This window comes from Panthera pardus, unplaced genomic scaffold (genome assembly GCF_024362965.1).
Source record: "Panthera pardus isolate Hobbes unplaced genomic scaffold, ASM2436296v1 HiC_scaffold_16, whole genome shotgun sequence".
Classification (NCBI taxonomy): domain Eukaryota; kingdom Metazoa; phylum Chordata; class Mammalia; order Carnivora; family Felidae; genus Panthera; species Panthera pardus.
The window spans coordinates 64,495,022-64,518,492 of record NW_026526721.1 but is presented as its reverse complement, the minus strand read 5'-3'; the positions used below and the strand labels follow the sequence as shown (position 1 = coordinate 64,518,492).

Genomic DNA, 23,471 nt, shown 5'->3' with positions numbered 1-23,471 from the left:
ACATTTCCTTCTCCTCCCGGCCATTGGTAACCACTTTCCTATTTTCTGTTTGTATGAATTTGACTACTCGAGGTGCCTCATATAAGTAGAATTATTTATTGTTTGTCTTTTTATGACTGGCTTATTTCACTTAGCATAATGTTCTCAAGGCTCATCCATGCTATAGCACATGTCAGAATTCCCTTCCCTTTCAAGGCCGAATAACATTTCCTAGTATGTATGTACCACATTTCGTTTATCCATTCATCCATCCATGGATACTTGGCTGTTTCTGTCCTTCAGCTATAATGAATAATGCTGCTGTGAACATGGGTATGCTCAGTCATGTTTCTAAAGGCAGTGTGTGGGCAGGAAGGACCTTCAGCATTCTTCTTCAGAGGAAGGAATGCAAAACGAAGAGCATAAGATTCCTTCAAAGTATAATGAAAGGATGCAGCCCCTTTTCCATGTTTGCCCCCTGCCAGCTGAAGTTGTGGGCCCTGACTAGTCACTGGCATCACTCACGAGGTAGTCTTCTGGTTATGTGTTCTATAAACATTGTTATCTGAGGTTCCAGTGCACTGAATGTTGATGTCTCCTCCATCATCAGGTGGCTGATAGTAAATACGTACTCTATTCCTTACTCTTCCTATTGTAGTTCCCCCTTCTGCCCCACACTGCCAAATCCAAGGATCCCAGGATATCGGCAGCGATGTCATCCTGCTCTGTAGCTCAGAGGAAGGCATCCCTCGGCCAACTTACCTTTGGGAGAAGTTAGACAATACCCTCAAACTACCTCCAACAGCCACTCAGGGTATGTACGGTGTTGCTTTACCCATTTCATTAGTTACCATGCAAAATTCCAATTCTAAGACTCAATGAAATAATTAACTTTAATAGAGTTTGAAAAATAACACGCTGTGTCTATAACTGCTGAAAAAGCTATCTGGATCATTTTGCGTTTTCAACTTTAAAGAGAAGAAAACATATCCTTTCTCATATGCTGCCGTTATGTATCTCATCCAGTGGTTACTATCTATGGAAATTCTGTTCCATTACAATGAGGATTTAAAATAGCTACTTGGTAGCTTCTTTATAGTGTTAACTGTAAGATGATCCTTGAAGTTTGTAACTGAGAATCCACTTCCTTCTTGAGGCACAACTGACTATTTTAGTATAAGAAACATCAGCACGATCATGAGAGGGTCAATCATCCTGTTTTCAGCCTCAAGTCTAAGTAGAGGAAGAAGATGGGAAAGAGAACAGGAAAAGGCCTCAGATCATGGGAGAACCAGGAGTCGATTATACCAGACGGGTAAAGATGGAGGAAGCATGAGTCTCATCGATGATTTTCTACACGTGAATCCAGCTATTTAAATTTGATAACAAAGGAAACACTCTTGAAAATTTAAGGAGAACTTATAAAATGAGGGAAAATTACAGAGTTTTATCTAAAATCTTCTATTTCAAGAAAATAAAAGTTAGCAGCCTTGAATGTTGCATCATCTGTAACAGTATTTTTCTTGTATACTCAGGGCTTGTAGCCTGTATACTCTTGTAGTGTTCTCAGGGCAAGTATACAAATCTTACGTTAAAAGAGTTGGCAGTTAATGAAGAGGCTCCAGACAACCTGAATTGTGCCTGAAATATGCCCCCATTGGTAGTATATGGCTGTCATGGAGATGGAAAGTCCTAACTTGTATGGTAAAGTTAGGCATGGTAAAGCACCAGGGCTACCAGCTCTGTCAGAGCCTGGGAGAATCCTGACAGAACTATTCATGGACCTTCCTATCATCTTTTAACTTACCTAGCCAAAATGTAGTATGTAAAAAAACTTCTCAGTGACAGCACGTAATAACTTTTGGGTTATTCTGATAATGATTACTGCAATACCGTTGTTCCCTGTGGATTGCTGAATTGCTAAATGTTTCAGCCACACTGTGGGCTGAATAGCTTTTCTGGTGGACTAAAGTGTTAATCTCTCCATTTACATGTAAGTGGCATGTTTAATCTAGCTCTTGTGTTGAAATCCTGAAAACCATATTTAAATTCCAGATTTCCTAGTAACTATTTCAGTGACAGTTTACCTCTCTGGACTGGTGTTGCCTTTTTTTTTTTTTTTTTTAATATGGGGATTAAACAATGTCATTTCCAAGATTCTTTGTATCAGCATGAGAGTTCTATGATTTATATTTAAAACATTTTGGTGAAATACTGGGTTGAGTTTGGAATTACAAATAAATGCTAAAAGTGGTTACTTGTATGTAAGTTGAGAAATACCTATAGAAAGAACCTTCCATACCTCTTTGTCTTTGAATAAGTGTGTATTAGTCAATTTTTTTGGTGTCTTCTGTATAATTTAAATATTTTTTAGTACTATATGAAAGTGATCTTGAATGTTATTGATGAAAATGTTTATCTTTTGTAATCCAAACTCAGGATTCATTATCAGAATTAGTTTGAATAACTTCATTTATCACACTAATGCTCACTAAGTGAGTCAGATTTTTTATTTAAATTTGCCTCTTGGGGGGCGCCTGGGTGGCTCAGTCGGTTGAGGATCCGACTTCGGCTCAGGTCATGATCTCACAGTCCATGAGTTCAAGCCCCGTGTCAGGCTCTGTGCGGACAGCTCAGAGCCTGGAGGCTGCTTCGGATTCTGTGCCTCCCTCTCTCTCTGCCCCAACCCACTCACATTCTGTCTCTATCTCTCTCAAAAATAAATAAACATTAAAAAATTTTTTTTAAATTTGCCTCTTGGTACTGATATTAATAAGATAGATCTCAAAATAGCATATAATCCCCAAATAACTTAGATTTTTTTAAAGATACTTTTTACACTTATTTATTTTTGAGAGAGAGTATGAGCAGGGGAGGGGCAGAGAGAAAAGGAGACAGAGGATCCGAAGTGGGCTCTGCACTGACAGTCTGATGTGGGACTCGAACTCATGAACTGTGAGATCGTGCTCTGTGGCGAAGTTGGATGCTTAATCGACTGAGCTACCCAGCCACCAAATAACTTAGATTTTAAAAACACTTTATTAATATGTTTGCAGTTGCTTAATATAAACTCAAGATGTATTCTCTGTGAAAAGAATATTTGACACCAAGGGAGGGTACTCCAGAAGTCAGTTAGTGACAGGGTCATAATATTTGGGGATTAGAATTGTCCTTGTGTATAGGGGCTAGTTTGAAGGAGCTCCTTCTGGTCACATCTTGGACAGTTTGAACATTAAAATAAATATATAATCTGTTGAATGAAATGAAATGTATTTAGGAAATATGAAGTACTTAGTTTGGTCTGTGCTTCTGAGGTCTGTACAAATGACCCATGTTCCATTAAGTGTCTGGGTCTGGTCCCAGTTCACCAGCCCCTGCATTGGTGGTTCTCAACTGGGACATTTTCAGTTGACATTTTTTTGGTTGTCAGAGCTGATAGGATGGTGCTACTGGCAGCTCGTGGGTAGAGGCTAGGGATGCTGGTAAACATCCTATAATGCACAGGAACAGCCCCTGCAGTAAAGAACTATCTGGCCCCAAATGTCAGTGAGTCAGTTACATTAATATATTTCCTAATGTTAAATATCCTTGCATTTCTGGAATAAAGTCTATATGATTGTGATTTTTTAAAAAAAAACTTTTTTAACATTTATTTTTGAAAGAGAGAGAGAGTAAGGAGGGGAGGGGGGTGGAGAGAGAGACAGACAGACAGACAGATAGACAGACACAGAATCCTAAACAGGCTCCAGGCTCTGAGTTGTCAGCACAGAGCCTGATGCATGATGTGGGGCTCAAACCTATTAATCATGAGATCATGACCTGAGCTGAAGTTGGATGCTTAACTGACTGAGCCACCCAGGCGCCCCTGATTGTGATTATTTTAAATAAATTGCTCCATTTGGTATGCTAACATGTTAATAGAATTTTTGCATTTGTGATCATAAGTGAGAATTGTCTGTGATTTTTTTTTTTTGTTTTCCATTGCCCTGGTTCAATTTTAGTATCAGATTATATAAGGGTCTCATAAAATGAGTTAGGCAGTTTTCCCTCTTTTTCAATTCTCTGAAATAGTATGAATAAATTGGAGATTATTGGATGATTTTGTAGAATTAGCCTATAAAAGCTTTGCCCTGCTGTCTTGTTGGTAGATTTTTGACTCCTGATTCAGTTTTTCTAATGGTGTAAGTTTTAGATTTTCTGTATCTTCTCTATTTTTCTAGGAAACATCTTTTTTTTGGTCTGAGATTATACATATTAAATTAGTCATAATATCTCTATATGAAAATAGAGTACAGGTTCTGGAGTCAGAGGATGTGGGTTGGAATCCTGGCTGCAGGGATGGCTGGTTATGTGACCTTGTGCCTTAGTTTTCTTACATGTAAAATGGGCAGAATAATAGTAATTGCCTCACAGGCATGGAATAAAAATTAAATGAAAACATGTAAAACTTTTAGAACAGCATCTGGCATGAATATGCACTTAATAAATACTAGTGTTTATAATACCATTAGTTTTATTATTCTCTTATGTATTTAAAAACTATTATATTCCCCCTTTCATTATTAATTGTTAATGCTTTTCATCTTTTATTTTTGGATCAATCTTGTTAAACCAAGCTTTTGGTTTTATCTGTTCTTCTATATATTGATGATAATTTCTGTTCTTCATTACTTCATTCAACAAATACATGTTGGGTACCTACTAGGTTCTAGACACTGTTCTAGGTGCTGGAGATATAGCAGAGAACAGAACAGAAATGCTTCTTCCCTTGATAGAATTTACTTTCTAGTGGGTGGAGATTGAATATAACAAATCAGTAAATTGCACTTTATTACCAGGTGATATCTTCCGTGGGGAAAACATAAATGAGGGTAAAATGGATTTGTTGGGGCATAAGGAGCTGCAGTGTTGAATAAAGTGCTTAGGGTAAGCTCACTGAGAGGATGATATTCTAAGAATGTAAAAGTGATGAAGGAACGAGCTATGTGAATATGGGTGCTGGAGAGCATTCCAGGCAGAGGGAACAGCCATCTGAAGGCCCTGAGGCTGGGGTGTGCCTGGTGTTTGGGATCAACAGCAAAGAGGCCAGCATGTTTGGAGTAGAGCGAACAAGGCAGAGAATGGTTAAGAGCTATGGTGCCCAGTTACAGGTGCTGGGGTGGAGACACAGGCACACCTCACACATATTGTGGTTGTAGTTGCAGACCACCACAATAAAGTGATTAGCACAGTAAAGCAAGTCAAGTGAATTTTTTGGTTTCCTAGTGCATGTAAAATTTATGTTTACACTGCAGTCTGTCAAGTGTGCAATAGCATTATGTCTTAAAAAAACAAAGTTATGTGCCTTAATTTTCTTAAAATTTTTTTTCAGTGTTTATTTACTTTTGAGAGAGAGTGTGAATAGGGGGAGAGGCAGAGAGAGGGAGACACAGAATCCGAAGCACAGGTCCAGGCTCTGAGCTGTCAACACAGAGCCCACGTGGGGCTCGAGCTCACGGACTGTGAGATCATGACCTGAGGTGAAGTCAGACGCTCAACCGACTGAGCCACCCAGGCGCCCCTTACATGCCTTAATTTAAAAGTACTTTATCTCCCGAAGCCAAGAGCACACTGTATCCACTGTGTGTTAGCTAATTTGAGAATAAATTATATTTTAAAAATAAATAAGATAGAAGTACTTTATTTCTAAAACAGGCTAACCATCATCTGAGCTCTCAGTGAGTTACAGTCTTTTTGCTGGTAGAAGATATTGGCTCGATGTTGATGGCTGCTGACTGATGAAGGTTTACCAAGGGCAGCAGTAGCCTTATGAAATGTATTTCTTAAATAATAAGACTTGAAAGTCAAAATGATTACTTGATCCATGGGCAGCAGAATGGGTATTGTGTTAGCAGACACAAAAACAACATTAACCATGTTGTTCATCTCCATCAGAGCTCTTGGGTGACCAGGCACGTTGTCAGTGAGCAGTGATATCTTGAATCTTTTTTTCTGAGCAGTAGGTCTCAGCAGTGGGCTTAAAATATTCAGTAAACCATGTTGTAAACAGATGTGCTGTCATCCAGGCTTTGTTGTTTCATTTATAGAGCACAGGCAGGATAGATATAGCATAATTCCTAAGGGCCCTAGGATTCTCAGAATGGTAAATGAGCATTGGCTTCAGCTTAAAACCATCAGCCGCTTTGCCCCTAATAAGAGGGTCAACCTGTTCTTTGAAGCTTTGAAGCCAGGCATTGAGTTCTCTCTAGTTATGAAAGTCTTAGATAGCATCTTCTTCCATTGGAAGGCCATTTTGACTACACTGAAAATCTGTTGTTTAGTATAGCCACATTTATTAATTATCTTAGCTAGATCTTCCGGATAACTTGCTGTAGCTTCTACATCAGCATTGCCGCGTCATCTTGCACTTTTATGTTACGGAGACGGCTTCTTTCCTTAAACCTTATGAACCAACCTCTGCCAGCTTCCAACTTTTCTTCGGTGGCTTCCTCACTTCCTCAGCCTTCACAGAACTGAAGAGAGTTAGGGCCTTGCTCTGGATCAGGCTTTGCTTAAGGGAATGTTGTGGCTGGTTTGATCTTCTGTCCAGACCACTCAGACATTCTCTGTATCAGCAGTAACACTGTTTTGCTTTCTTATGATTCATGTGTTCACTGGAGTAGCACTTTTAACTTCCCTTAGGAGTTTTCCCTTTCACTCACAGCTTGCCTAACTGTTTGGTGCAAGAGGCCTAACTTTTGACCTGTCTAGGCTTTCAACATGCCTCCCTTACCTAACGTAATCATTTCTAGCTTTTGATTCAGGGAGAGACATGTGACTCTTCCTTTCCCTTGAACACTTAGAGGCCAACACTTGAAGGGCTACTGGTTAACCTGATTTCAGTATTGTTGTGTCTCAGGGAATAGGGAGACCTGGGGTGAGGGAGTGAGATGGGAGAATTGCCAGTCATTGGAGCAGTCGACACACACATACATTTATCCAGTAAGTTTGCTGTCTTATCTGGGTGCACTTCGTGGCAACACTAAACAATTACAATAACATCAAAGGTAACCATGACCAATGAAATAATAATGAAAAGGTTTGAAATATCGTCAGAATTACCAAAATGTGACACAGAGACACAAAGTGAGCAGATGCTCTTGAAGAATGGTTCTGATAGGCTTGTTCAATCCAAGGTTTCCACAGACCACCAGTTCATACAGGCAGTATCTGTGAAATACAACAAAACAAGTTATGGCTGTATATATAATATGAAACTTGATTCAAATGTTATATATCTTTACCAACATCTTATCTGTTTCAGTTATTTTATGAGAGAGATGTGTTTAAAAATCACAGAGTAGGGTTGTGGATTTCTCAATTTGTTCTTGCAATTATGCCAATTTTTTTTAACCTATCCTCAGCCTGTATCAATTAGGTACTTACAGAGGGTTTTCTATCTCACTGAGTTTCTATTTATAATATGAATTTAATTTTTTTAAGTTTATTTATTTATTTTGAGAGAGTGTGTGAGCAGAGAGAGAGGGAGAGAGAGAGAGAATCTGAAGCAGGCTCTGTAACATCAGCACAGAGCCCAATGCAGGGCTTGAATTTACAAACTGTGAGATCATGACCTGAGCTGAAATCAGGAGTCGGATGCTTAATTGACTGGGCCATCCAGGTGCCCCAATATGCATTTTTGCCTTACTTTGGTTATTATTGAAATCCCTACTGTAGCTTTCTTTGATTAATTCTTGCTGGTATGTTTCTATTTTATGGTTCGTTTACTTTCAGGTTTCCATGTTTTATGTTTTAGGTGTATTATTTGTAAGTAGCATATGTCTAGATTTAATTCAGTTTTCAATCTGTAATCTGAGAGCTTTCTTCTTTGATTGATTGAATTCATTTACATTAATTGTGATAATGGATATGGTTAGAATAATTTCTAATATTTTATGATTTTTATTGACCAAGCTTTTTCTTACACCCTTTCTCCATAACTTCTACTGATTATTTCAGTGTTGTGAGGGTTTTTCAGTTTTTTTTAATAAATCATGCATTTTTCCTTTATTGTTCCTAAGGAATCCTCTGTTGTCCTCATCCGTTCATAATTTAATACAGTGAAAAGAGGTGATTAAGTCTTCTGTGTGCTGCTTGCTTGAGAACTCTGCAGAACTTAGTATGGAGGTCATAGATGGAGCAGGAGAGTGTCTTAAACATCACTGTAGTCCAACACTGTCATGTTACCAGGCACCCAGAGGATGCCAGGTTTGCCCAAAGTCCAAACAGAAAGCACTCCCATTCTTTTGCCACGTTTGAAGCCTCAGGAATCTTGATTGTCCTTGAATTGCCACTGCCGATTCCCTTCCCAGTGAGTGTTTCCATAATTATTTCATGGGGAGTAGAAAAGTTTCTAACCACTTCAGTTGCTGAATAAATAGGTGCTTATTTCTTCTTTTTCATGCTGTTATTCTGACTTAAGGCAAAGCTTTCCTCTTTCTTTTTGCCCTCTGACATAAAGAAGCAAGTTCTGTGAAATGTTCAGTACATCCTCTTCTTTAAAAATTAAATACCAGCAATTGTCACAATTGTATTCATTTGTTTATACAGTTGTTCACCCGTTTTTAAAATGTGTGTGTGTGTGTGTGTGCGTGCACACACACTGTCACAACCCTTATTTGTGCAGCTACTTCAGGGGATACTTGGGAAAGTAGAGAAATAAAAACATAGAGATGTGTCTTTATTCTAGGGCTCACTGTCTAAGGGGAAGACAGATCTAGAGAGGTAATTGTAGTAGTGCATGTTGAATGCTATAAAAAAGTTTCCTGTTCACATTTATTCTCCCTGAAGAGTCTAGGAAGAACTTTATAGGGAAAGAGTTTTCCAAAAAGAAAAGGATCTTAAAGGCTCAGTAGAAGTTTTACCAGGTAAAAGGGGAAAATATTAATAGAGGGAGCCATGCATGTAAAATCTTGCAAGTGTAAAATTTTGATGCTCTTAAATGAGAAAAGCTGTGAAGCTGACATAAAGATTCATGATGGTTTGGTGAGAGAGGAGGTTGGAAAGTTCAGCTCCAGATTGTGCAGGGTATTGTATAACATTCAAGGAGTTTGGATGTTGTTTTTGAGACTGTGGGTACTCCCAGGCATTTATAAAGCAAGAGAGGATATCCAGATCTGCATTTTATTTTATTTTTTAAAATGTTTATCTTATTGGAGCACCTGGGTGGCTCAGTCAGTTAAGCGTCTGATTTCGGCTCAGGTCATGATCTCACGGTTTGTGGGTTTGAGACCAGCATCGGTCTCTGTGCTGAATGCTTGCTCAGAGCTTGGTGCCTGCTTCAGATTCTGTGTCTCCTCTCTCTTCCCCTCCTCCACTCATGCTCTGTCTCATTCTGTCTCTCAAAAATAAATAAATGTAAATTTTAAAAAAATGTTGATTTTATTTAGAGAGAGAAGGGGTGTGCACACCCACAAGTGGGGGAAGGGCCGAGAGAGGGAGAGAGAAAGAATCCCAAGCAGGTTCCATGCTCAGCACCAAACCTGATGCAGGGTGAGACAATGTGTGCCAAAATCAAGAGTCGGACGCCCAACTGACTGAGCCACCCAGGCACCCACGACTAACACCCAGGCTCCCCAGATCTGCATTTTAGAAACAACTTCAGCAGTCAGGGTGTGAATTTGATAGCCTGGTTGTAGTGGGAGACTTTGAGAATAGCTCCATCAAGAAATGAAGAGGGCGTCTGGGTGACTCCAGTCAGTTAAGCATCCAACTCTTGATTTCATCTCAGGTCATGATCTCATGGTTCTTGGGATTGAGCCCCATATGGGGCTCCATGCTGATAGCACAGAGCCTGCTTGGGATTCTCTTTCTCCTACTCTCTCTGTCTCTCCCCCCATCATCCCCCATTAAAAAAATACAGAGAGGGCCAGAACTAAGACCCTCATGATGGGGATGGAGCAGGAATGGAGGGAGAGTGGGGTTCAAGAAAGAAGACAAAAATCATTAAGGCATGGGACTTGGGAGAAGAGTCAGAGTTTACTTAGATTTATGTCTTAGGCCCATTGAATGAATAACAACTGTATTAACTCAGAGAAGGAATACTTAAGGAGATTTGTTTAAGGAAGGTGCTGAGTGAGTTAATAATCCTCTGAGACCTGGGACTGAAATAATGTTAACAGGTAACATTATCAGTACCATTCTCCTTTGAGAATTAAATTTTAACAGTCAACACAGAGACATTGGTTCAAAAGAATCCACTGATGTCCACTTAAAAACAAGAACACTCAGAGTCAACATTTCTGGGAACTTGGACAGAAGTGTGTAGGAGAGAAGCAGTCACGATCTAACTCATCTTGCTTGTAGCAGTTGCCACATTATAACTGTGTGTTCATGCCCCAGTCTGTTGCTAATGGTGAGTCATTCTTGCAAATAAATATTAGTAGGTTTATATACATAGTATATTTTATACAAATGCTGTGTGAGTGGTATTCTGGGAAACAACAAGTTTTAAAAGCAAAAGAAATCCTTAGCTTGGTAATTTTGATGTGTGATTCTATGCAATGCTATAATACTGGGGGTTTCCAAATATTGCATTATTTGTAGATTGCCCAGTAATAGTCATCATTGTTTTCCAGTGTTTGAATATTTTCTATAAACTACAGTTCTTTGTAAATACTTCAATAATGGAAATGCAAAGAAAAGAACATGGAAATGTTGGTGTGGAAATACATGGACATGAAATCAGAAATGAATTTAAGATCTGAATTGGCAAAAGCAATATCTATTTCAATCACAAAGCCAAAGTAGAGCAGACACAAAATATTTTCATCGTTAAGTTAAAAAATGAGCTAATATGAAGCAGCATGTATCCTAATGTGTGCCTTGAAGGTACTTTGGATATTTTCTTATTTGGGACAGATTCTTTCTCTGTTCCTTTTCCATCTACACCTTAATTCAACCAACATCAACACAAAAATAAAATTTTCTATGTCTGGAAAATTTGACATGAAACAAAAATTGAGATTATCAGATAGGACACTTAAGGCTTCATAGTGTTTTATTTATTTATTTATTTAAACATTTTTTTTAAACGTTTATTATTGAGAGACAGAGAGAGACGGAGCATGAGCATGGGAGGGGCAAAGACAGAGGGAGACACAGAATCGGAAGCAGGCTCCAGGCTCCGAGCTGTCAGCACAGAGCCCGACGTGGGGCTCGAACTCACAAACCGCGAGATCATGACCTGAGCCAAAGTTGGATGCCTAACCAACCGAGCCACCCAGGCACCCCTTCATAGTGTTTTAAAATTTTCTTTTAAAATGACAGTTTAAATATGAAGTATATGTGATATTATCTTTGAATTTGTAAGTAGATTTCAATTTTTCATTTATTTTGTGATATTTCTCCCTTTTTTACTATTTTTTGTTATCAGATGTATCAGATTGAGATAATTTTTACATATTATTGAGATATATAATTTTGTCATAATAGTTGGTTCAAATAAGAAGAAATCATGCATTTGTTATTATTTTTTTATGGGATACTTCTGAAATGTTTATGAGAAATGATTGTTATTATGGTCACTCATTATTGTTACAAAGTACATACATCATATAAAAATATAGACTAATTCATGATTAGGAATCTCTGTCTCTCAACCTCAAATCCTGAGTATTTAACATCTGTTGGGAATTTGGAGACATCTGACATTTTCCCAATTTCTTGACCGATTTTTCTTATGATTCAGAAAAATATGTATTTCCCACGCAATGCCAGGACAGAATTCCCCCATGGAAGCATTACCAGGCACTATACTATGCCTGTTGCATGCATGACCTCATTTCGTCCTCACAGTAACCCCTGGGATGGAGGTGTGTTAGTAGCTCCATGTCACACGTGATGAAATTCGGAGGTGGTAGGGCAGATCCCAGCCCAGGCTGTCTAAGCTTAGAACACATGCACTTAGCCAGTGCATCATCTCCCGAGCAGTAACATAAATGGTTCTGAGCCTAAGGAGAAAGGATGGACGTGGAGACGGACACATGTCTATTGGGCACCCTAGTCCAGCTGTGTAGTTTGTGTGGGATCTGGTGTGGGCTGCGAACTGACAGTGGGCTGGGATGTCATGTGTGCTTTCCAGACTGTGGTTCTACACAGTTGAACTTTACCTATTTGTGAAAGAAAGATCATAAGAACATTTGTTTCCTAACTTCAGTTCTACAAATTACTTTTGAACCAGAGCAGGCCAAGCGAAGTGACAGGTTGAATTGGGGAAATTAGTCCTTTTCACTTGAGAAAGAGCCCTGTGCTCGTGGCTGGAAGTAGCCCGATGCTTGCCGAGGAGGGGCTCCTGTCTCCTCTTTGCCTTGACTGCACAAACAGCCCTGTCCTACTTCTGGCTAATCCCCTCTTATCAATGTGCCTCCTTCCCTGATTACATCCTGAGTTAGCTCTAGCATGGCACGTCAGCCTCAGTTAGGAATACTTTCTTCTATCAGTCTGCTCTTGGTGTCTGTGTTTATAGAGATAAAAGGAAGAACAGTGACTTCACCTCTTAAAAATAACCTTGTAAAGCAAGAATCCTTAAAGTTTACCTCTTTCTACATGCCAGAATGCTGCTTAGAGCAGCTGTGAAAAGTTTCCCAAATTATCTCTATGAAAATGTCAACAAAATTAGTGGTTTTGTGTGAACTGATCAAATTCCTAGAATTTTAGGGCTTACGAAAACAGCACCACAGTGTGTGGAATTGTGGGACTAGTTGTCCAAAGATTATGGTTTTCTTGCATGATGACATCTGGTAATGTATAGAAGGTGGAGTTAGGCAGATGGCTTAGTTTAATACTAGCAGCAATGGAACATTGCATTGTCAGGAAATATTTTATAGCTGCACCCCATAGTGGTTTAAAATGTCTTACTAGAAAACCAAGTATACATATGGTGCCTGTGTGCTTTGGGCATGGATAGACCTGATTTTATAGATTGCTGCTACTTCTGTACTGTGTAATCTTGGGCACATTGCATAGCTTCTCTGAGCTTTTTGTCTTTGAAAAGTAGGGAATATAAAACCTAGGATTTTTTTTTTTAGTTTTTTATTTGAATTCCAGTATAGTTAACATACAGTTTTATATATTAGTTTCAGGTGTTCAATATGGTGATTCAACAATTTCATACATTACTCAGTGCTCTCAACATGATAAGTGTATTCTTACTCCCCTTCACCTATTTCACTCATCCCCCCACCCATCTCCCCTCAGGTAACCATCATTTTGTTCTTTATATAAAATCTAGGATTTAGACAATTCAGTAATATGTATGTAAAACTCTTTAGTACCCCGCATATGGTACACAGTGGACACTGAAGAGAAGGTAGCTCCTTTATTTACTGAACACCTTCTTGCATGCTGGGTAATTTCTAAGGATGATGATGCAATTATGAACAAGACAAACCCAGCCCCTTCTTTTAATGAGACAAATAGGCTCCAGGGCACCTGGCTGGCTCTGTCGGTTGAGCTTCTGACTTCAGCTCAGGTCACGATCTCACTGTTGGTGGGTTCGAGCCCTGCGTCGGGCTCTGCGCTCACAGCTCAGAGCCTGGAGCCTACTTTGGATTCTGTGTCTCCTTCTCTCTCTGCACCTTCCCCCTCTCACTGTCTCTCTCTGTCTCTTGAAAATAAATAAATGTTAAAACAATTTTGTTTTTAAATTAAAAAAAAAAGAGACAAATAGGCAAGACGTGACAACAAATGAGGTTAAGCGCCAGGACTAGAGAAAACATGGTGCTGAAGAGCACATATGAGGGGGGCATTTAATGAAGGCTTGAGAAATCAAGTAGAAAACACAGGAGGAGAAAGCAGTTTCCTCCCTGACCGGCCCAAGTATTGAGTGAATTCACTGACGGGCTCTTACACATTGGTAGCCCTCAGAGTTGTTTGTTTGTTTATTTGCTTTAAAGAAAAGGAAATAATACACAAGTGCAAAGCAGGTAACCACCAAATATATTGACTTGGTGTGTGTAATACAATTCAAATGTCCAGATTCTTCATAAGTAAGGTATCTGTATAATGTGGATTTGACTCTTTAAAAGTTCCCATGAAAAAACAAAAACAAAACCCTAAAAAGAGTCCTTTCCTTTGCTTATTTTTTTAAGTTAATTCCAGAAAGGCACTTAGTAAATATTTTTCTTAAATGATTTAACCAATAAATGCATGTGTGCTGTGGTTAGGTCTGCTTTTGCTGATCCCTCTTCTCTGCTTCTGCCTTTGATCTAGATAGAAACGAGGATTGCCAGCAGAAACAAGAGAATGTTGAGTTTCATGTAAAAATAGCCCAGGGTAGAGGTAGCTCCACGTGTTGCCCTAGGAATATACGGACTTTGTGACAGAAATGTGCCATTGGGATGCTTTCTACTTATTCCTAAATTTGCAGCTATTTTGAGGGGTTGAGATTACTGGATGTGTTCGGTTCTGCTTAAAGGAGGCAGTGAAGCGTAGAGCTTAGATGTAAGACAGCCTCCCATCTAATTCGAATTGTGTGTGACTAGCTGAGTAATCTTATTACTCACTTAAAGCCTTAGTCTCCTTACCTGTTCAATGGGATTAATAATAATACCTCATAGGGTCCTTGTGAAGATTAAGGTAGTACATATAAAAGTTTAACCAATGGTTGGCACATAGTAATAACAACTATTAATTCTAGTTTTTATTATTACTGTAAGTAATTTACATTTTATTTACAAGGAATACATAATCTATGCTAATGTTGATGAATTACTAAAATGTGGACTACTGAAAACTTTCTTGGTGAGATCAGTGTGATGGTCTTGAAAATGCACTGCTTATCTCCTGCTGTGGGGACACAATTGACTTAACAGCTCCAAGCACTTCCTCCAGAACCCACCAGCTTTGCACTCAGACCACGTTTTGCCCGGGCTGCTCCCAGGCAGTAACTGGACACAGTGGGCCTGCTAACGCAGGGCTCTTCCTGCAAGGTGTGGGATTCCTTTAACAGTTACTTTAGCTCAGGGCCTCCCCGTCAGCCTGATGGAAACTTCCGAAACACTGTGCTGCGATCTGAGATGCCCCTCACTTGGACCTCCGTTCTCTCTCCTCTTCACAGAGGCCAGACCTGCATTGCAGTGTGAGGCTCTCTCACCTTCTCCAGCTGCCTCTCCATTTCCTTTACCAGAATTTCTTCCACTAAACCTTTGGCTTGTCTCTGTGTGTCTGCTTTGTGGAAGAGCTGGACTTACACACTTATAATAGTTGTTAGAAGTCACAGTCTACATGCGTGAGCACAGAGTGCATATTTTCTCCATCACGTATAAAGTGAACATTAATGCAATGAGTTTAACTCCTTCTTTATGTTATTGCATTTCCTCAGAATTAAAATTTGCTGTTACTGACCAGAAGTTCTCTAGGATGGCATTAGCTACTGTTTCCTCAGGGAAGACTGCTCACATTTAGGACCTCATACCAATCTACACATTAAATTGTAAGATTACCCTTATTTAGGACAGTCCTCCATATCTCCGGTCTTTAACGTGATGTGATTTTAGTATTTTCATGAACGAAAAAAAAAAATCTCTTCAGAAAAGGCTATGATAGCTCTTCAGTGTTTATTTTTATAGTCTTCTGCTGATTTCTTTGGTTTTCTTATTTTTTTTTTCCCTAACTGCTCACTTGATTATGATATTTGTGACAGACCAGGTCCAGGGGACAGTCACCATCCGGAACATCAGTGCTCTGTCTTCAGGCTTGTACCAGTGCGTGGCTTCTAATGCCATTGGAACCAGCACCTGCCTTTTGGATCTCCAGGTTATTTCACGTAAGTACATAAAATTCTGATGTCTCCTCTCTATCTGGAACACCAAGATCTTTGTTAAACCGGAAATGAAGAGTTTCTCTTAATTGTTTTTAGGTGGTTTGAAGATTAAATATAAATTCTTCTGGTTTTATTAATTATTAAAGTAGTTTATAAATGTATTAGTATACTTTTCTGCCTCAGCAAGGTGACATCTTCTTTACAATAGAATGCCTTTCTCCTCTGGGTCGTGAGAATCAAGTCAGTCACTTGTCTTCAAGTGATTGCATAGTGCTGTAGACATTATAAAAACTTAACAGTGATCTTATGGCCACGACAAGACCTTTTTGTATTTTCTCCTAATCCCTTTACATCTGCTTAACTGTTAGGTGGCCAGGTCACAAATAAGTGGTGCAGAAATGTTGTCTTTAGATGAGAGTTCTGGGTTATTTGAATTCCAGTTACAAAATGTAGTGATGGGGTTGGGATGGGGTGACAGTGAGCCTGCTGACTGCTAGGGTTCCTTTGGGCAGATCAGGCAGGTGAACATCGGTTGCCTGTTCTGCTCTAGGAGTTTCTAGGAGTTGCTCTGCCGAAGTGGTGAGTCCTGTGATGTTCGTTTATTCGGAAAGTGTTTGTGAGCCGACCATGTGTCAGTTAGTTCTAGCCACCCAGGACACAGAAATTTAACTGAGGTTTATACGGATGTAATACTTTAGGCAGTTTTGTTCATTTTAAGAAGGTTCTGTAGTAAACTTTTATGTTTATAAAGTTGCATGAGTATATGCTATTTCTCTCTCTCTCTTTCTCTCTTTTTTTGTTCTTTAAATCTGCCTTAAATATATTTTGCAGCCCAGCCCAGGAGCATTGGACTAATAGCTGGAGCCATTGGCACTGGTGCAGTTATTATCATTTTTTGCATTGCACTAATTTTAGGGGCATTCTTTTACTGGAGAAGCAAAAACAAAGAGGAGGAGGAAGAAGAAATTCCTAATGAAATAAGGTTTGTTTGTCAGATAATTTGTCCTTCATGGCCAGTGTCTGTAATGTGTATCAATTTTTGGCAGCTAAGATTTCTTTGCTAATCCAATGACCGTGATGGCCAAGACAGTTAACATGGCCAAGTAATATTTTTTCCTTGTATGTTACATCAGTTTTCCTCATGATGCTATTCAGAGTTTCTTACTGCATCATGAGAGAGGAAGAGGGTCTAACATGTGCCCAACCAGGAGGACACATGTTAGACCTCCCTCACCTCCTATATCTCTAAGATAGGAAGGGGTAGGTGGCTGTGACAGTAGAAAAGTTACTTTAGAAAATGTGTTTAAGGGGCACCTGGGTGGCTCAGTCCAGATTCTTGATTTCCATGAGTCCAGGTCATGATCTCATGGTTCATGAGACTGAGCCCCGTGTCAGGCTCTAAGCTGAAAGTGCAGAGCCTGCTTGGGACTCTGTTTCTCCCTCTCTCCCTGCCCCTCCCCTGCTTGTGCACTCTCTCTCACTCTCTCTCTCTGCCTCTCAAAATAAATAAATAAACATGAAAAAAATGTGTTTGACATTGGCATTTATAATAGAAGCTAGAAGGAACACCACAAGAGTATACCTGTCCGTGTGTACACAGCGAGGCCAAAGCAATATGGCTTGGTGTGAGGAGACAGTTCAGTCAAGGATATGAATAACTTCAGAAAACAATGTGAAAATCATCTTTAAAGAAAAGTGACTCTTGGCTCTACTATTTTGTAGGGATATGGGAGTACAAACTTGGTCTCACATTGCATCACATCATATCCTAGTTGAGAATGCTTTAATGACGCTAGCCTACTTAGTGTGACACACACAGCCCTTCAGGACCTGACCCTCCCCTGCTTCCCTGGTCCTCTCTCACCACTTCTGTGATCCTTGGTGTTCCAGTCTGTTCTGTATTCTCTCATGCCTCAGGGTCATTGCTCAAGCCTCCACCCTCTTCCTGGACCATACTCCTTTCCTTTTCATCCATCTCTCTGGTAAATTCTTTGATCGGATTCAAGATTAGTCAAGGCATCACTTCCTCACAGACGTTTACTTTAGTCCCTTGTCCAGTGTCTCAGACTTGAAGGTGTTCTTGCATTGATTGTCACTCCCATTTTGTCATAGGCTTCTGGGGTATAGAACTGTGTATTTTTTTTTTTCTTTACATGAAACATCTAGTAGAATGCCTGGTATTCAATAAATGTTAAATGAATTAGTTAACATCTTAAGTTAAATTAGTAACTTCTCTTAGCCTCTTACAATTCTTACAGGTTTGGATTGTATGCAAGGATAGATTTCATCCCAGCATAAGATCACTGAGGAAAATCACTTATCAGCATACTACAGTGATTTCTCAAACTCCAAAGTGCAATAAAGTCAGGCCAACTCTAACCATTTTTTGAAACTCCACACACCCATAGCTTGGTTTGTTAACATTTTACAGCAACAAGCTCAGTGGATTTCTTCATGGACTATTTTCCCATTTAGAGCAAAAAAAAAAAATTATACATATGCAGATGTGCGCGTGCACACACATACACAACTTTTTTCAGTTATATTGGAAAGTATAGTCTTTGAGATATTTGACATTACCTTGCTACCCTTGGAGATTGAGAAACCTCAAATTTTTCTTGAGGATTGTTTCAAAGGGAATGAATGCCAAAGCTGAGGCCACCAGGACTAATGTGTTTGCTTTCACGATAGTATGGTTTGTCCTGAGAATTTGTACTTCACAGACATACTGGCCTTAACATAAGAAGAAAGAGTCCTGGGAAGGAGGGTAGGGTAAAACTCAAGTAAATCCTAATGACAACTTTATTTTTTGTTCTTTTTCAGAGAGGATGATCTTCCACCTAAATGTTCTTCTTCTGCCAAAGCATTTCACACCGAGATATCCTCCTCAGAGAACAACACATTGACCTCTTCCAATACATACAACAGTCGATACTGGAGCAACAATCCAAAAGTTCACAGAAACACCGAGTCATTCAACCACTTCAGTGACTTGCTCCACTCAGGCAATGCCAATATACCGTCCATCTATGCTAATGGGAACCACTTGGTCCCAGCTCCACTTAAGACTCTAGTAGTGACAGCCAACAGAGGGTCATCCCCACAGGTTGTGTCCAGGAGCAACGGCTCAGTCAGCAGGAAACCTCGGCCTCAACACACACACTCGTACACCATCAGCCAAGCAACACTGGAGCGAATTGGTGCTGTCCCTGTCATGGTGCCAGCCCAGAGTCGGGCCGGGTCCCTGGTATAGGACCTGAGTGGATAAAGTATTCAGAAAAGAATCAGTGGAATGCCCCAAGCAGGGGGAGGGTGGGGTGAGCAAGTTCTGGGAAAGAAACACTTTTCCTTGTAAGGATACTAGTAAAAAGCACCAAGGAAAAGGCAATGCCGTTACCTGGCCAGTGAGTTTTGTGGAATGAACTGGGATTCTCCATCTTGAAGACTTGTTTCCCCACCACAGATGTCCTAGGATTCTGTCCAAAAAACTGGATCTCAAAGATGTGCCAAGCCAAGGAAAAAGTTGTAAGAGCAGAATAGCCCTTAAAACCCAACTGCAGTCCAGATGGGCTTGTCCTTTAATTCATGCCTAACTAATAATTTTTCAAGAGACTAAGGTGCCAGCTGAAGTTTAAATGATGAAATTATTTAAAAATATAGTTGTCTTTAGAAAAAATGAGCAACCCTGATATCATTACCATTCCCTCTTTATCTAGAGGGCTTAATGGCACGAATAGTTAATACTGGTCCCAACAGGGCTGGTTCTTGTATCATAGAATAAAAGCTTTTTACACAAAATTCAGTAAGAAAAGGGGGAAAACAAAAGCAACTTCTCTGAGAAGCCCCTTCATATTTATTTATTTATCCCTTCCTGAACCATGAATTTCATATTTGGAATATTGCTGTATTGACAGATTGTTGCCTGTCTGTTTTTCTAGGGTCTGTTCCAGGTCCATGACAATTACTGTTCATTATTTCCTGGAAGAATATTTTTTTAAAAGAAAACTATTTTTTTTAAAAGACATGAGAAGCATAGGGCTAGGAAAGAAAAGACTACTGTTTATAGCACATTCAGTGATTAGGTTTGTTGAGAGTTTCAGGAGGCCCCTCACAAGGGAGAGCGAGCTGGGCTGTGTCCGAGGAACTTGCACATCCCTGGCAGGCTCAGAGCAGGGCTGTCCAGGGTTCCCTGCTTTCACACTAGGTTACTCTTAATGAGGGCAGCACCTGATGCCTTTTGCATCGAGGTAGATAATGTTCTCCTTGTTTGACAAGTCGAGGTTAGTAGGTTTTTACAGGGAGGTCAGGAGTTGTTCTGTTGTTGTTGTTTTCAAAATAATTATTTTTGAAAAAGAGATAAGATTGAGACAAAAGGGATGCCTTCAGGTATGCTCCTGGGAGGGTCTGCCCTATATTTGTCACAGCTCAGGGTTGTAGTTTTGCCCAAATGCGTTTTATACCACTGTAAAGAGACTCCTTCTGTGATTAATTACCTGGCTTGGCTGGCCTTGGAGTTTACCAGATAATTTACAGACTCCCCACTGTTTTTCGCTGTGTGGATCTGGGCATACTTGTATCGGGGACTATCTTGCCTTAATCACACTTTAAGCAACACAGAAATGATTTGTTCGAGAATCGTTCTCTGAATTATTTATGAGGCCGACCTCGTGGTTCCATAAGAGCATCATTTCTTTCCCAATGTTGTCTCGCACTCCCTCTTTGCACTATGCCTTTTGCCCTCTTTTCCTGCAGCATAGTCGTCACAGGGAGTGGCTTCCTGATTTTCAGACCTACTTGGAGAAATGGAAGCCAGCAGCTGCTGCACACACTGTTTTCTGGGAGGGCTACACTCAGAACCTAACCATTGTAGCCATTTCAATATTGATGAAATGCTGAATTTACATTAGCATTACTTATTTTCTCCATGTGATGGTTCTTGACTTTGTTAAAAAGTAAATAAATGAATGTCTATACTTTTTCTAAAGAGTGAAAATACCATGACAGAAAAGGTACTATCAGATGTTGTTTAGAAAGCATTTATCTTGCATTTCTTTATTCTTTCTAATGATCTAAAATTCAATAAAAGTTTATTCATATAAAAACAAGTTGTCATTAATTATCACACATTAATGAATATATGATCTTATATGTAGTGTTCTTTACAAGAATTTTCTATTCTGTTCAGTAGTGTTCATAATAATTTTAATGAGCATACAGTACTCTAGAAATTACTTTACCTTACTTATTAGAGCTTTGAGTCCAGTTCTCCTGTGTATGACTGAAAATGCAATGCCCCTTTCATACATTGCACTATTTTTCTATTTCCCAGTTTGAAGTTCATGAAGACAAGGTCCATGACTGCTTTTTTCACTCTGAATCTCTGTCACCTAGCACAGTGCCTAATAATAGGTATTGTGTAGATAAATGACTGATGGCTTGTAAACTGAAGTTGTCAAGTTTCAGTTCAGAAAGTTATGATCTCCATGTATACTGGATCATTCCTTTGTTGTAACTTTTTATTTTGAGATCATTTATATATTTACATGCTGTTATAAGAAATAATAGAGACTCCTAATATACCCTTCATCTAATTTTTCCAAATGGTGACATCTTGCATAACTGTTATACAGTATCACAAATTGACATGGATACAGTCGATCAACCTTTTTCATATTTCAACAGTTGTACATGCACTCATGTATGTGTGGCGCATGCATTTAGTTACCTGCACTTTTATCACATGTGTAGATTTATGTGACTGCCACCACAATCAAGATAGAGGACCCCTTGTGTTACCCTTTTATAGTCTTGGCCACCTCCCTCCTCCCCAACTCCCTAATCTCTGATTTGTTACCCATGTCTATAGTTTTCTTCAAGCATGATATATAAATGGAATAATGTAGTATGTAACATTTGAGAATTAGCTTTTTATTGCTCAGCATAACTCCTGAGATCCATCCAAGCTGTTGCATGTATCAGTGGTTCATTCCTTTTTATTGCTGAGTAGTATTCCATGGTACAGATATATCAGTATGTTTAATTGTTTGCCTATTGAAGGGTATGAAGGATATTTGAGTTGTTTCCATTTTTGGCTATTACAAATAAAACTGCTGTGCGCATTTTTGTAAGCTTTTATGTGAACATAAGTTTTTATTTCTCTGAGATAAATGCCTGGGAGTTCAGTTGCTCCATCACCATTTGTTGAAAAGGCTGTCCTTCCTCCATTGAGTTGTTTTTGCATCTTTGAAAAAATCATTTAGTCAAATTTGTGTGGGTCTCCTGAGTTCCTTAGCTGTTCCACTGATCTTTGTGTCTGTTCTTCCACCAATGCAATGGTGACCACTAGCTATTTAATAAGCTTTAACATCTTTTAGAGTGGTTTCTCCCACTTTACATTCTTTTTTTGAAATTGTTTTAACTATTGCAGTCCCAGTGCCTTTTGATATAAATTTTAGAATAAGGTGGTTTATTTCTATGAAACTCTTGGCTGTTGTAATTGGAATTACATTAAACCTATGACCAGTTTGGGAAGGCCTGGCACCTTTACTATTTGTGTCTTCCAAACTATGGATATGGAATGTTTCTCCATTTATTTAGGCCTTCTTTATTTTATCAGCAATTTTTAATTCTCAGGATACAAATCCAGTACATGTTTTGTTGGATTTGTCCCTAAGTATTTGATTATCTCTGAAGCGATTATAAATGTTACTGTGTTTTAAATTTTGGTTTCTGTGTGTTTGTTCTTCTTAAATAGAAATGTAATCGAGTTTTTTTTTGTCTTGATTTTGTATTCTGTAACTTTGCTGAAACTCACTTCTTCAGGATCTGGTTATTTGGTTTTGTGTTTTGTTTTCTCATAGATTCCTTGGGATTTTCTACATACATAATCACGTCATCTGCAAATAGGGACAGTTTTATTTCTTTCTCTTCAATATGTGTACCTTTTCTTTTTCATAGCATTATGTTAAATAAAAGTGGTGTGATATGCTTTCCTTATTCCCATTGTAGGGGGAAAGATTTCATTATTTTAACCATTTAGTATGATGTTAGCTATAAGTTTTCGTCAGTGCCTTTATCAGATGAGGAAATTTTACTCTGTTATGAGTTTGCTGAGAATATCTGTCATCTATGGGTGTTGGATTTTGTCAAATGATGTTTTCTGCATCAGTTGGTACAATCATACTTTTTTGTTCGGTTTTGTTTTTTGCTTTAGTCTATTGATTATGCTGGATTACTGACTGATTTTCAAATGCTGAATCAATCTTGCATACCTGGAATAAATTGCATTTGGTCATGGTGTATAATTTTTTAAAACACTCACTGCTTGATTTTATTTGCTAATATTTTGACGAGGATTTTTTTTGTGTATAAAAGTGCATAGAATTTTCTAGTAAAATCATCTGTGGCTGGAGACTTCCTTTTCAGTTTTTAAATTACCAATTCAATTTATTTAATTGGATTATGGTTATAGGATTATTCAGGTTTTCTATTTCATCTTGATTTTCAGTAGTTCCTGAGTTTAAGGAATTGATCCATCTCTTCTAGCTTGTCAGCTTTATGGATGTAAAGTTGTTTATATTTTCCCCTTATTATCTTTCTGACAGAAGCTGGAATCTGTATTGATGTCTTATTCCTGACATTGCTGATCATTGTCTTCTATCTTATTTATTTTTATCAATCTTGCCTGAAG

General features: G+C 38.9%; 1 protein-coding gene across 3 annotated transcripts in view; it reads left to right on the top strand.

Annotated features, from left to right (window-relative positions):
* IGSF11 (immunoglobulin superfamily member 11) overlaps positions 1–21,909 on the top strand; it is a 128,162-nt gene extending 106,253 nt beyond the window's left edge. The window contains exons 4-7 of one of the 3 annotated variants that reach the window (XM_053903384.1): positions 638–793; positions 15,662–15,784; positions 16,697–16,763; positions 18,605–21,909. In XM_053903384.1, coding sequence (XP_053759359.1) covers positions 638–793; positions 15,662–15,784; positions 16,697–16,763; positions 18,605–19,034 — 776 coding nt within the window. In that variant the 3' untranslated portion in view covers positions 19,035–21,909. Of the gene's footprint in view, positions 1–637; positions 794–15,661; positions 15,785–16,612; positions 16,764–18,604 lie in introns of all 3 variants that reach the window. The other 2 variants (XM_019448435.2, XM_053903385.1) reach the window with 2 other exon arrangements.
* Positions 21,910–23,471: the final 1,562 nt, after the last annotated feature.